This window comes from Chelon labrosus, assembly GCF_963514085.1.
Source record: "Chelon labrosus genome assembly, chromosome: 4".
NCBI classification, from domain to species: Eukaryota; Metazoa; Chordata; class Actinopteri; order Mugiliformes; family Mugilidae; genus Chelon; species Chelon labrosus.
In genome coordinates this window covers 21,356,697-21,371,994 of record NC_140340.1, presented here as the reverse complement: position 1 = coordinate 21,371,994, position 15,298 = coordinate 21,356,697, and the positions used below count along the sequence as shown (strand labels likewise).

The 15,298-nt window shown below is 37.7% G+C and overlaps 2 protein-coding genes across 2 annotated transcripts; one reads left to right on the top strand and one right to left on the bottom strand.

Annotated features, from left to right (window-relative positions):
* Positions 1 to 406: 406 nt before the first annotated feature.
* LOC311486590 (uncharacterized protein) lies at positions 407 to 7,386 on the bottom strand. Its single transcript, XM_084542494.1, has 5 exons — positions 7,097 to 7,386; positions 4,454 to 4,618; positions 2,897 to 3,189; positions 1,951 to 2,078; positions 407 to 816 (listed from the first exon to the last, which is right to left on the bottom strand). Exons 1-5 carry the CDS (start codon positions 7,203 to 7,205, stop codon positions 627 to 629), a joined length of 885 nt encoding a protein of 294 aa, XP_084398620.1. The 5' UTR covers positions 7,206 to 7,386; the 3' UTR covers positions 407 to 626.
* Positions 7,387 to 9,236: 1,850 nt separating this feature from the next.
* Positions 9,237 to 13,515, top strand: LOC311486596 (ADP-ribosylation factor 4-like). Its single transcript, XM_084542500.1, has 6 exons — positions 9,237 to 9,751; positions 10,538 to 10,618; positions 10,711 to 10,820; positions 10,907 to 10,978; positions 11,544 to 11,666; positions 12,814 to 13,515. The coding sequence occupies exons 1-6, from the start codon at positions 9,685 to 9,687 to the stop codon at positions 12,898 to 12,900; spliced, it is 540 nt and encodes a 179-aa protein (XP_084398626.1). The 5' UTR covers positions 9,237 to 9,684; the 3' UTR covers positions 12,901 to 13,515.
* Positions 13,516 to 15,298: the final 1,783 nt, after the last annotated feature.

Below are 15,298 nucleotides of genomic sequence, written 5' to 3'. Positions count from 1 at the left end.
TATTATTCACTGAAAGTTATTTATGTGACCAGGTGATGATTTCAAGCCCAATATTTATTCGCTTTTAACTCTGTCTTTGGTCTCCACCAACTCCTGTACGACTTATTTGGTCTTTAGCAGTTAAATGCTCCACTGTGTCCAGCAGCAATTTTTAAAAAGATTATTTCAGATGAAAACGCTCCCAACAGGATGAAAATGAGAGTGGAGAGAGTGAAGCAAAACTTTAAAATGTAGTTTGAAAGCTCTGTCTGTTCATTTAACTTCTGTTTGCTCAGAACCAGCGAAGCCAAATTCAGTTTCTCTTCATCTGAAACAGAAAACTCTCTCTTATATCAAAACTAGTAAACACAAAATACAACTCCTTTGAAGGACAATCAGATTCAATAACAGACAGAATTCAACAAAAAAATATTCAAACAGCTCTTTATTATTTTTTATGACTCACAAAATTAAAGAATCACTTAGTGAAAATCAAAATACTAGCATATAGATTCTGATTAGCAGTGTGGAAAATGTAATCACACACCTTTATGACAATAAATGTTTAAATGTAATGTGTCGACAAATGATTGATTCTTAATTCATTTATGATTTGATTATCTTTTAGTGCTGATAATAGGTTTTCATTAAACCTCTTTCTTTGGCCCCTCGTTTTTCTCAATACTGGAAAACGTCCAGGTCATCTTTCCGTTCAGGCGATGTCCCCCTCTCTCGGCTGGCTGTTTAGCCTGCATCTCATACCTGTCCTCCATCAGTGTGTCTCCTTTCAGAGAGTACTTGATGTTGGACCAGGTGAGGACAGAGCCAGGGTACGGCCTAAAAACAAACAATTTATTAGTGATAGGTCTCAGATGAAGAGAAAAGCAACAAAAACAGTGGGAAAAAAATTACTATTACTAAATCCAGGTTTTTCCCCTTTGTGTCTAAAGCAGAATTAACGGACATATTAAAGTAAAGTAAGAGAAGCTGATATTTACATTTGGATGAATGTACTTAGAAGTGTCAGTCTTGAAAATTTTTATATGAAAATATAAGTTTGTTAAGTCACCATCTATGGTCAAATGACAATAGTGCCTTTAGATGTTTACCGTGTAGTAGCAGTTTGTATTCCTGAGTTATTACTTGTTTGCTAACATTTTCAGAAATGGTGGAGTGAAGTGAATGTGTTGCATTTTATTCATATTTTATAATATGTCTGAAGAAAGTGTTGATATTCCTATCGGCCTCATTATTTCGCATGCCTTTTCGTTTGCTATATTAAGTTACACAATCATTAGCTTGCTAAGTGTTAGCTTGATAGCTTCCAGGTGCCAACAGTTGCCTAGCAGCAGTGTTCCCGTGACTTAAAGCTGGTGTTACGACTTTATTAGCGTACTTCCTCCGTCCATACATTTTTTTTTTTGTGGAGGAAATTTAGTCTGGTGTCTCTCCTCTGGGAACTGACTATGCTCCAGGAAAGACCTGTTGGGCCAGTCAAAACATTTGGACAGGGCTTTATGGGGTGATGGATATCAGAGTAACAACAGTGCTCAGATGATACATGTCATCTGAACACTGTGAATTAGTTTAGAACAAATTGTCTCTGATTGGTTGGATGACTATCCAATAGTGTGCAGGGTATTTTTTCCCTGCATCAGTTAAAATACACCTCATAATAAAATCCCGATGTTAGCAGTTAAGTTTATGAATTAAGTCTGGCTACAACAACCTAGATTTTACCAAGAAATGTGTTCAATAAATTCAAGAGAAACATGTTTAAAATCCATACCCTGAAAGAATTAAAGGATATATCCTGGTCAAAAATAACTGCAAGGTAAACATCAAGTATGTAAAATAAACAGAATACAAAGCTTCAAAGTTTCAAATCCAGACTTTAAACTTTGTTGAAGGGTTTTATGAAACTGATGCAGTTAAATCTGCAAGGACCAGTCAAATTTCTGTCAGTCGTACCCATAGTATCCTGGAGACGAGTAGTATAAGATGTCTTTGTAGCGGAGAGGATAATCCCACACCTGGACATCTGTCACTTGACCAGTGAAACCTGTGAAATCAATCACAGGCTCACCTGACCACACATACTGAACACACACAGAGAGATAGAGAGAGAGAGAGAGAGAGAGAGAGAGAGAGAGAGAGAGAGGGATTTTACATCACAACATAATAAGATTAAAGATTTCTTGCAAATCTATTCAGAACTTCTCATATGAGAAGTAAACAAACAGGTGGCTCAGTACATATCTGCATCCATTCATCAGTGTTTGCAGAAATCCTCCATCCAGTCTGCACATTTGAACCAAAATCGGCGAAAGAAAATGTTTCTTCTGCTATGATTATGTAAGCATTAGGAACTAGTTCCTAGAGATGAAAAGCAGGTGGCGCTAATTTTCCACCAGGAGAAGATGACAGAGGAGCTTCAGTTATGCTTTAATAGGAGAAAAAATATATAGAGGTATAGGTGTGATGGAAATAAGGCTTTCATACTTCATGCTTTTTCTGCAAAAAATTTAAAAAAAATTTAAAAAAAAAATAAAATGTGCATGGACACATTGTGCTTGGAAACATGTGGACCAGAACCACAAAAAAAATAAAAATAAAATCATCATATGAATTTGAAATGAAAACTGGCAGTTATTCTGATATACACTGATCAGAGACAACATTAAAACCACAGACCGGAGAAGTAAATAACAGTGACCATCTTGTGACAATTCAAAGTTCTGCTGGAAAACGCTTGGACCTGGTTTTCATCTGGATGTTACTTAGCCAGACACCACAGGACACCCTCAGAAGACCCATGTCCATTCTCTGATGAGTCACAACTTTTTTGGAGACACAAGGGAGACCTACACAATATTAGGAAGGTGGTTTTAAAAACAGTTTCAGGTCGAGTTCTCACCTTAGAAGGAAGCACCTTCCTGATGCTCATGTTCGATCCGCTGAACATCTGGGCCACTTTCTTTGCTGCGTCCACCGTGATGCAGACACTGGTCCAGATGTTCTGTCCAGTGTTTGGCCAGATTCTGATGTTGGGTTTCAGAATCATGCTGTTGTAACTGTTAAATGTCAGATAATATGTGCTGATGGAATTGATTCTTAGATTCAGAGGCGTGGTGGATGGACTCAGTGTGAAGACTGAAGTGGAATCCATCTCTCCAAGGTCAGTGACATAGCGCAGACACACGGAAACACCTGTGGGGTTCACATGGGGACTGTCAGTTCACATATTTACCAAAGTTAAATAAATAACTTCTTCAGACGAAATGTTTCTTAATGTAATAACCACCCAACCAATTAATAAGCAGTGCACCGAAACAGATGTAATGAATATTAACATATGATACAACACATGAAACTATAGAAAACTAAGATACATTAAGAGGTGATGTTCAGTTAAAGACACAGAAACGCAAAACAACCGCAAAAAAAGACATGTTGTATAAAACCACCATAAAGAGAAGGAAAACGATTACAAAACAACAAGACTACAAAGAAAATAATGCTACTGCCAAGAAATTCAAAACAATCATAAAAACATACAAACAAAAAAACACAAGGAAATACAAAACAGTCACAAAATGTTCGCAAAGATACACAAACTAGTCTTCAGGACCAAATAAATAACCACATAAAAACACAAAGCAACCACAGAGTTTTAAATTTTTACAGAAACACAACAAAGAGAAGCAAAAAAAAATAAAAAAGACACATGAAACAACCACCAAGAACTACTAAGGAAAGCAAAACAATCATGAAAACATACAAAAAGCCACAAATGATGGCGAAATGACCACAAAATGACAAGGCAAACAGAATTACCACAAAAAAAAGCAAAACAACCACAGCATAATCCCAAGACGTCCAAAACATCACAAGGATACACAAGCTGATGACGAAGATGGAAACCAAAAATACCCCAAATAGAATAATCACAAAAACATAAAACTATACAAAAAACAAAAACGCAACCAAAATGACTATGTAACCCACTAAACAACTACAACTGCAAAACAACCAGAATACAACCGTGGACAAACACAAAATGACCACAAGAATTGCTAAACAAACAAAATAACATAAAAAATACACTTTGCAGTTTTCGCTTTTTTTATTTTTCCTTGATTTTAAACAAGAAAAAAATATGATGTTGCTAGTAATTAGACTTTTTATTTCTTTATTGATCTGAGAATCAGAATTTATGTTTTTTTTCTTTTAAAAACATCTGAGTAAACTGATAATATAATAAAGTGACGACACTTATAATTTATTAACTTGAAAAACAGTTGTTTTTCTTTAAGTCATTCTGCCCCCTCGTGGTCAGAAGTTAATTAATGCAGCCTTGATGCACGATAATCTAAACAATATCATTTTATCAGCATCACTCATTAACAAAAAAATAATCAGAAGACAATTTGACACAGATTACGAAGTAATTTTCTTGTGTGAATGGACTCACCTCTACCAGGATATGCTGTGGTCCAGGGGGGGTAGGTGGTGGTGTAGGGGTATCCTCTGGTTGGATAAGGTGAGTGGGGAGAATAATTAGGCGGAAAGAAAGTTACTCCTCCTCGATAAAGAGTCAAAGTGAACATCTTCCCATTTAAATCTGCTGTAGGATAACCTGGAGAAAGAAACATAAAGAGACAAAGACACTGTCAGCATGATAAGAAATCTTGCTCATGTACCTGTTCCAGTGTGACACTACCTATGCAGCACACAAGCTAACACAAGCTAACACGATGTCTGACAACAACCACAAAAAACTTTACTAAAGAATCATACAAGAGCCCATAAAGAAATACAAAACAACTGCATAATAACAAAAGAGCATAAAAATAATCACAAAATATACAAAACAACCACAAATAAACAGAAAACTACACAAAATGACCGAAAACATTCAAAATAACCACAACATGACAATGAGAACATACAAAACAATAACAAAGAAATGTTACCACAAAATTACCGCAAATTTACTAAAGAAACATAGAAGAGAACCAAAAAGAAATACAAAACAAAACATACACCGAACAGCCACAACATTAAAACAGTAGAAGTGAATAACATTGACCATCTTGTGACAATACAGTGTTCTACTGGGAAACTTTTGGACCTGGTATTCATGTAGATGTTACTTACACATGTACCATCCACCTAGACCAGACCAGGCACCCCCACCCCATAGCAATGACACTCCTTGATGGCAGCAGCCATCCCCAGCAGGATGCAGCCTGACACAGTCACGCACACAAAAACGGTTTAGGAACAACTCAAAAAAAACATGAAGACCAGCACAAGGTATTGACCTGGCCTCAAAATTCACTAGATCCCAAACTGATCAAGTATCTGTGGGATGCACTGGAACAAGCCTGATCCACAGAGGCCCCGCCCCTCAACCCACAGGACCCAAAGGCCCCCACTAACAACATCCTGTTACCAGACACCACAGGACACACTCAGAATGTCCATTCTCTGATGAGTCACAACTGTTTGAGGCACTAGGGAGATCTACACAATATTAGATGGTTAGGTGGTCATAATGTTCTGCCTGATCAGTGTACAAAACAATCATACAAGAGAACCAAAAAGAAATACAAATCAACTGCATAATGACGAAACGACATGCAAAAAACGCCCCAAATGACATCTCGTCATTCCTCCTAAGGTCATGTCTCTCTGTTTTTCTTTCATTCATGTGTCATGCCTCCTGTTTTATTGTGAAAACGTACCTCTCTTCTCATTTCAGACTGCTTCATTTCCTGCCCCACCCTTATTTATTTCATCTGTGTCGCATTATCTTTCCCCTCTCTTATTTAGTGTGTTTCTCCTCCACTCTGTGCCAGTTCATCTTTGCACCTCGGTGTCAAACGTTCCAGCAGTCTACTTACTCCTTGTGATCTGATTTCCCGGTTTTGGGGTTATTTCCCCATTTGCTGACTACAACCTGTGCCTCACCCTTTGGATTTGTTTGCCTGTATGGACTGACTATCGCGTATCGAACCACCCTAAGTAAACCGTGTTTGTTTGAAACCCAAACTGTTTGTTGGAGTCGTGCTTTTGAGTCCTGCTTATGTGGAGCCAGTCATAACATTAAATGACCACGACAATCCACAGAACGACTCCTAAAAAACAAACAAAAAAAAAACTACCACGACACGACACTGAGAAAATACAAAACAATAGCAACTAAATGCAGACTACCACAAAAAAACAAAAACTGCGAAAACATTCAAATCAACCACAAAGAAGCACAAAACATCCACAAAATAACCCCAAAGGCCAACAAGACAGTCACCAAAAATCATAGATTTTGTGGTGGTTTTGCATGTCTTCGTGGTGGTTTTGTGTGTTCTCACCATCATTTTGTGAGTAAGAAACACAATATCACCTTATCCAAGATTATTCATATTGTATCTTAGATCTAGAATTGTGTTAACTTGGTAATCCTTGCATAATCACTGGATCTTTGACTAAATCCCAAACCAAATTCATGGATATTGCTTTATGTGCAGCCAGAAAATGTATTACTGTGACATGGAAATCTAATTGTCCCATCCTCATTTCTAGATGGTCATTGGAAATGAACAGTTGTATACCTCTTAAAAAATGTGTTTGTAAATGAGAAAAGTTAATATATATATATATAAAAAAAACACAATATTACCGCAAAGACCTTTAAATATAATAAAAAATAATCAAAAAGAAATGCAAAACAGGCACAAAATTAGCACAAGAGCCACAAAACAACATCAATACAAAGAGTAAGTAGACTTTCACTTCCTTGCCTGCTGGGCTCTACCTATTTGTAACATCCGGTGCAGACAGTAAAATACAGTGACACTCTCCATAGTGTATGAATTTCTGCAATCAAAACAACTGATTGATCCATTGTGAAAATAACCAGCACATTGACTCATTATGAGACAAATTATTAGCTGCAGTAATATGCAAAAGATTTTGACATTAGTAAAATGCTGCTTACATTTTAACGTTTTCAGAAATATTAATTCTTTACATTTGACCTACTACAATAATATTTTCACTGCAGGATTTTTTAGTGTATCAGTATTTTTACTTTAGTATCTTATGTGTTTACCTGTCGTCCATTCAGTTGATGGTGTACTAGTTGTTGTAGTCGTGACCAGCACTGACATGATTACCGTCACCACCACCATGGGAAAGAAAAGCTGCTTTGTCATCTTCATCGTCTTCAGTGCGCCGTCTGTGTGTCCTTGCTGTGTGGAAGCGTTGATCCGTCTGCTGTCCCTCTGACCAAGTTACAGTTTGTTTTCAGTTCCTCGCTCAGGCCACTTTAAGTTTCGTTTCAGTGCACAGAAGCCCTCCTGTCTCTCTGGGACACAGGAACACCCTCCCTCTTTGTCTCGGCACTCCCACACCTAACAGCTGAGAGTTCATGCAGCGTTTAACCTACAGCAGACAGAGGGTGGGACATATTAGACAGGAAGTGAACATTTTTGTCCTCAAAGTTGACGTTAGAAGCAGCAAAAATGTACAAGTATTAGTAGTGACTTTAACAAGGACCAAACTGTGAAAACACTGTGCTCACCGTTCCTACTTCTGACATCAACTTTGAGGAGAAGATGTTCATCTGCTGTCTGATATATCCAACCCACGGACAGGAGTCATGATAACCAGATAATCAGTGTTATTCACTTCACCTGTCAGTGGTCATGATGTTGTGACTGATATACAGTATTATATGTATGTGTGTATGACGTAAATATTAAAATGATTCATTAAACAGAGTCAGAAATACTTCCAGAAGTTCTTCATCAAACAGTTCACGTGCTACCATTACTAAAAACGGCTCGTGTTGTTTTGTTGTTGTTGTTTTGCTGTCAGAGGTGAGTTTTAAGGTTTATTAAGAACAGAGAGAATCACAAGTCTGGAAAGTTATCAGTGCAGCAGCCTTTTTTTTTTTATCTGAAGTCGATAATTCGGCAAACTTTCACTTCACTTTACAAAATAATCCACAAGGAAGGCGGTAGTCTCAATCAACCACAAATAATAAATAAAATAATTACAGAAAAACTCCCAGAAAGTAGCACAAAACCCACAAATGGCAACTTAAAATGTACAAAACCATCAGTGACAAACACAAAATGACCACAAACATCCACAAAACTACCACAAAATACCCAGAAAACATACAAAGCATGCACAAAAAAATGTAAAACAAGGTTATGTTCAGACAAAATGCTGGCCTTAGTATCAGGACGGGATTTGATATCATGAAAACATTACTGATTGTACCTTTAATGTGTCTTTTGATGAACAATAATCCTCCTAACAGTGTTTGTATTTCATGGTTTTGCTGATGACTGACAAATACAATGAATTCTTGACTTTAAGTACATTTATTTGCAAATACCACAAGACGAGTTTTAATTAATTATTTTACAGACAATTATTGACAAAGGTTTTGATTATGTTGTGCCTTCCATAAAAGAACTGCAGCTCAAAGTGATTCAGAAACTCACAATATCTCCTTGATATGATTAACTCAGACTCCTTTGTTTCTCGTAAGCTCAGATGAGGAAGTAAAAGTGCAGTAAATGTCTGCATGGAAGAATCCAGCTCAGCCTGTTGTGGAGCAAAATAGGACCATGTGATGTCCCACCCCACAGTGATTTTAACAATTCTGGCGCAATCTGTGTGCAAAGGCTGTGTCAACACTGTATCACATCCTCTGTGTGTTTTTTTTTTGCATGAATCTCATCTGTTTAGACAAAGCAACAACAGAAAGATATTTGCACTGTGAGAATTGAATTGGAGTGGAAAGGTTTTTAAAAAGCTTTTATTCACACTGAGAAATAGTCAACACAAAAATAATGAAGAAAACACAGTAGAGACTTTACTTTAAGGCTTTGAAATAGTTTGAATTTGTTAACTCTGTTCTACCAAAGCCTGTGAAACTCTTAACAACCACAGAATTAAACCCTTATTTACCCTTACCCTTTCTAAATTGGCCATAGGTGTGCATGTGAGTGTGAATGGTTGTCTGTCTCTTTGTGTTAGCCCTGTGATAGACTGGAGACCTGTCCAGCCTGTACCCCACCACCTCTCACCCAATGACACCTGGGATAGGCTCCAGCATCCCCCACGACCCTTCACAGGAATAACCTGTTACAGAAGATGAATGAATGAACGATAAACAACAAACATTTGTTGTTTGTAACTTAAGTGTTCAGTGTTTTACAACTTGGTCAGTGTTGCTAAGCCACAGGCTTGCTAACAAAATGGTTGGTTGGAGGACTATCCCAAAACGTGCAGAAGTATTTCTTTTAATATCTCGGTGCTGCTTTTTATAGATATTATTATTGGTGACGATAAAAACATATCTAATTGATGTTAAATTGCTTTCATATAAGTAGATTTTACTTAAAAGAAAGAACGCGCTTTTATTTTGAAGGCCGAATTAGCGGAAGTTGTTTTTTTTTTCCGGGATGCAGTGTTTCCGGTGTTGTCGACACTTCCACCGTGTACACACTTGACAGCAGCCGGGATGACAACATGGATAACACACAGGCAGAGCAAAACAACCTGCTGGTGCTCCGCTATAAAAACCACCGACAACACAGTCACCGACTCACACACAACCAGAGACACGGAGAGCCGGCGAGCTGAGAGACTTTTTATCCGAGAACATTTCTACAGTCAACCATGGGAGTCATCATCTCACAAATCTTCTCCAGGTTCACCTCCAAGCGACCCGTCAGGATTTTAATGGGTGAGCTCTGACTTTAAAATAACTTTATTATTATACATAGTATTATTGGTTATTTCTTCTTCTTCATTATTATTGTCATAGTTCTTAAATCCCGAAAGGTTTTCAGTCATCCAGGTCATGTTATATTCAACAAAATTTTAAAAAAGGAAATTGGACTTTTTTGGGACTTTTTGGGACTTTTTTTTTTTTGAATACGTTTCGCTTCTAATCCAAGAAGGTTCTTCACTTTTAAGGGACTAGTAAAGAAACTAACAGCCTCATTTGTTGTCTTAAAAATAAAAATGTGAGAAAATATTAGGTTAATCTACAAATATCTTTTAGTGTTTTTTAAATAACAGATATATTTTTTAGTCTTTTACCAAGTAAATGATAAATAAAATGCACTTAGTTTTATATCCTGGAAAGTGAATAGTGAGTTATTAGCATTGTTGCTATAAACCGGCATATTTACGTCTACTGCTGTCTGAATAGATGTTCATTAATGTGCACTGTCCCTATCAAATAAATAAATAAATAAATAAATAATGTACTTTTGTTGTTGCTGTAACCTCTGGATTTATTCAGATTTAATTTAAAAAAAAATAAATAAATGGAAATCAACTAAAATTAAAACAAACTATATTTATTATTTGTCAATTTACAACCAAGCAGATCGTTAGACACAAATTCAACTCCGCTGAGCTCATATGACGTCCCTGTTACTCTTGTGTCCATCACCTCAAGCTAAATGAGTATAGGGTTATTTTTTTGTAATAACACTGTTTGCTTGTGCTTGTGTTGTTGCAGTTGGTCTGGACGCTGCAGGTAAAACCACCCTGCTGTACAAACTGAAGTTGGCCGAGGTCGTCACCACCATCCCGACTCTTGGTCAGTGTTTCTAACCTCTGTCTGTTTGTGATAGAAGGAAATCATAAAGTAATATAAGATCATAAAATAAATATATATGTGTCTGTGTGCAGGGTTTAACGTGGAGACGGTGGATTATAAGAACATCAGTTTTACAGTTTGGGATGTTGGTGGTCAGTCTGTGATCAGACCTCTCTGGAGACACTATTACGCCAACACACAGGTGACATTACTTCTGCTAATGCTACAGATATGATTCAGTGTGAGGAAGGAGGTCATTTTAAAACGTTGCCTGTGTTTGTTCATTAGGGTTTGATATTTGTGGTCGACAGCAACGACCCTGAGAGGATTAAAGAGGCTGCAGACGAGCTGCACAGGATGGTGAGTCCGCTACTTTGAACTGATCTGAATCTGAACTTTCTAATATAACAATCCTGCACTAAATCTCGTCTTCATGAAGGTTCTGGCATTCATCATTAGTTACAAATAACTGAGAGAGCTGTTCATTCAACTGTGTTTATATTGTTGAGGGTGTAGTTTTTAGTAGTTTTGAAATGACCCATTTTCGTATTATTCTGACATTGTTATCAGAGGACGAGGCAGAAAATCAGAAAAACTTAAGTGTTTAATTCAATCCATTTTAACATAAAATAAAAGATATTTTACTTTATTTAATCTTTCTTTTACTTGTGGTTCTTAAGAGTGTTTTTATGTGCAACTAAGGTACTGTGACGAGGCTATTTCCCTTGTGGATCAATAAAGTTTATCCAAGTCTAAGTCTAAAATCACCACCCAGTTAAATTACCACCTTTCTTGAGATCTAATTGGGCTGTATGTGGCCCTTGAACTAAGATGTCTTTATCTGTTAATTATCTCTACATATTAACCTGAATGTTACCTGACAGTGTCATCACTGATTGGTTAAACTCACCTTGTTGCGTTGCAGCTGGAAGAGGACGAGCTGAGGGGCGTGGCCATACTGGTCTTTGCCAACAAACAGGATTTGCCCAAAGCCATGTCAGTCAGTGATGTCACAGAGGGCCTCCGCCTATCGGGAGTCTCACAGCCGGTAAGGTCACCTCCATCTATCCCACGGGCTACAAACACCATATGTGTTCAGTCTTTCACTTTATTCATGTTTCACACATTTAACTTGATGTTTCTTCGTATCCTCCTCCTTGTTCTCTTCCTCCTCTTCCTTGTTCTTTTTCCTCGTCTTCCTTCCCTTTATTTTCCTCCTTCTGTCCACTTCCTTTTCTTCTCCTCCTACTTCTTCTTTTCATCCCCCCTTCCAGTTGCTGGTTCCCCTCCCCTCCATCCTTCTTCCTTTTCCTCTATATTTCCTAATCCTTGTTGTTGTTCTTCTTTTTTTCCTCCTCATCCTCTTCCTTGTTTTCTTTCTCCCTATTCCTCCCCTTGTCCTTCCCCTCTTCCTCTTCATCGTCCTCCTTCCTGCTCCCCCATTCTTCCTCTTCTTCTCCTCATCCACTTCCATATTCTTCTCTTAATCCTTCTCCTCCTCCCATTGTTCTTCTACCTCTGTCACCTTCTTCCTCTTCCCCCTACATCTCATCCTCTTCCTCCTCTTCTTTGTTATTGTTCTTCTTCTATTCTCTTCTCTTCCTCCTCCTCCTCCTCTTCCCCCTCCTTCTTCCAGTTGTTGGTTCTCTCCCCTCCCCTTCCTTGTTCTTCAGTTCCCATTCCTTTTCTTCGTTTACTTCTACTTCCTCCTCTTCCTCTTTTCTCTCCTCTTACTTCCCCACCTCCTTCCTCTTCTTCTGCTCCTCATCCACTTCGTTATTCTTCTCCTCTTCCAAATTTTTCTCCTTCCCCTCCTTTCCATGGTTCTTATTCTCCTTCGTACTCTTCCTTGTTCTCCTTGTCCTCCTTCCTTCACTTCCTTCCACCTTTCTCTTTCTTTTTCTACTGGCCCTTCTCCTCTTTGTTGTTTTTCTCTTCCTCCACCTCCTCTACGGTGTTCTCCTTCTTCCTCTTCTCTTCCTGTTTCCCTCATTCTCCTCACTCCCCCCTTCTTCATTTGTCAACAAACTTCTACGGTGATAGATGTTTTAATGTGAACACATGTATCTGATCACATCATTTTATTTAGTCTCCATGGAAACAGTCCATCTCTAATCAGAGTGATTAGACATCTGAAAACCTTTGACTTTTATTTTATTTCTCATTATTTTTTTCCCTCCCTTGTGTCTCTGCAGTGGCTTGTCCAGGCCTCCTGTGCTGTCAGCGGAACCGGTCTGGTCGAGGGTCTGGACTGGCTCTCCAACCAGATCCTCAAACATTAGAAGCCGATTCATCTGAGCATTGTGCTTTACCGTGTTTTCTGCTGAGTCCCTGAGCGCCTCCATCTCGTTTTCTGTGAGCGGAGCTGATGACTCACGAAGGATCCGTCACAGACATGAGCTGTTCAGTCCTTTCCATCCCGGATTCCTTTAAATCTGTAAAACGCGTCCATGTTAAATCTTTCTAAGTTCTGAATGTGGTTTAGATCAAAATGTTGATCAGGAGTGTTGTCATTTTAATATGTAAACGAGTTGCATTTAGTTCTTTTCCTCTGGAGGAATTAAGAGCCCTGATGAGGAGAAAGTGTCCAAAAATCTATTTATTTTGTCTATCAGATGAATCTGATTCAGTTTTGGTCTTCAGGGTTGAAAGCATCGTTTTTGAAGTTTTTAAATTTTAACTGCACTGACTCTTTTCATTTTTTTGAGAATTTGATTTTGCACTTTGTTTCCTGTTCGCTGAATGATTGTCATCATTGTCGGATGTTATTTTTCATGTATTGTAAAAAAAATGTATATTTATTTTAAATACTGATTAGTTTTATAATACAATTACTGTGATGGCCAGTTTGTGCCTTTTTATTGAACTGATTCATTCATTCATTCATTCATCTTCTGTAAACGCTTGTTCCTGTTAAGGGTTGCAGGGGGGCTGGAGCCTGTCCCAGCTGTCATCGGGCGAGAGGCAGGGTACACCCTGGACAGGTCGCCATCCTGATTAATTTAATTAAATAAACCTTTCTTCTATTTTATCCCATGGTCGGTGGTTCCAAATTTGTTCTGTAGTTGCTCTGGGTAAAAATGTAAAGATTGTTATTCATCTGAAGTAATTTAAGAAAATGGAAATTACTAAATGTGGAAAAGGGGAAAAAATAGTATTGTCACAGTCCAGTTATTCATGAGTGAGTAAAAAATAAATATAAAATGATGTACCATTGTTTGTCCTAGAAAACAATTCATTTAGTCAGTAATTGAATAATCAAAGAACCCTCAAATAATTGATAATTATTATAAATGGAGACACAACATTAAAACCTCTGACATCTAGCCTGACAGTGATGCTGTCCTCTGATTGAATGTAATGTTTTTACAAATAAAATATGAATTCAGCAAAGTGAAAATGAAAATAAACAAATATAAACTTTTCCTGAAGCTCTTGTTGCTCCTAGGGGTTTGTTTGATCTGAACACAACAGCAGGCGGACTCAGGCGGGTGGAGTTAGTTCTTTATTTATCACCAAAAAGCCTTTCATTATTAGTCATGACATTGGAACATTGATCACATATTTACAGCTCTCTAAAACTTTTTTTTTTTAATTTTTCCTCTCAGTAAAGTGCAGCTCCTTCAGCATGAGTCCTTCACTTGGTTACAGCAGGAGAACATCTTCCCAAAAAACAAGGAAATAAAAATCGTCGCCTGTAAACGCTGGTTAAGGCTTTTAACTTCTAACTTCCCCACACATGAAGAGACACCCCGACACGCCTACAACCCTGAAAATGAAGCTTATTTTTCTACAATAAAATCAACCAAAAGCATGAAAAACTGATTTTATGACACGTGGTTTAACACTAAATGAAAAATGTCCTCATAGTTTATTGGATGAATAAGAAAGCTGAAGTCTCCTTTGTCCAACTGGAGACCTTTAAGAAATGTGTGCCCATTTAAACGCTACATAATCCTCACTTTCATGCAACTATTCATTATTACTTTCTCAAGCAATTACGTTTCTCCCTGGCGGCCATTTTGGCTCTGTCATCGTGACTTGGGGTCGGGAGATGATACGCATTTTAGAACAAGCAGTAAAGTCTCCCTCACTCACTGAGAGCAAAGAAAACTCTCAGTTAGTAAACATAAATAATTGAATGATCATTTTGGAGGATGTAGTTTGTCGTGCTGTTAAACTGGACTTAATTAAACACTGAGGTGTTTCTGTTATTTAGCCTAGCTCACTGACTACAATATCAAAATAATAAATTCAACAGTATTACAAACCACAGCCTCTCTCTGTTATTAAAAACTAACGCTGAATACCAGAACCTCCATTAAGATTAAAATATTTAGTGCAGGATTGTTATGGTAAATCATTTTCACTAGTGTACCTAACAATCTGGTCAGTGAGAGTGTCTCCACTGATGTTTCAATATTACCGAGACAAACATGAACAAAAACATGAACCCTTCCTTTAACATTGGCAACTGGACGAAGGCTTTAACGTTGTTTTAGTTCCAAAACATTTTTCGTTAAATCAGAGCGAACCGTTAAAAAAACAGACACGACAGCTGTCAAAACAATTTCACTGTTTTGCAGCAGGTTAGAATGAAGCAGCACTCACAGGTGAATTCGACTGAAAGAGGAAAAAATTCCTGAACGTCTTTTGGTCAAATCACGGCCTGATGGAGGT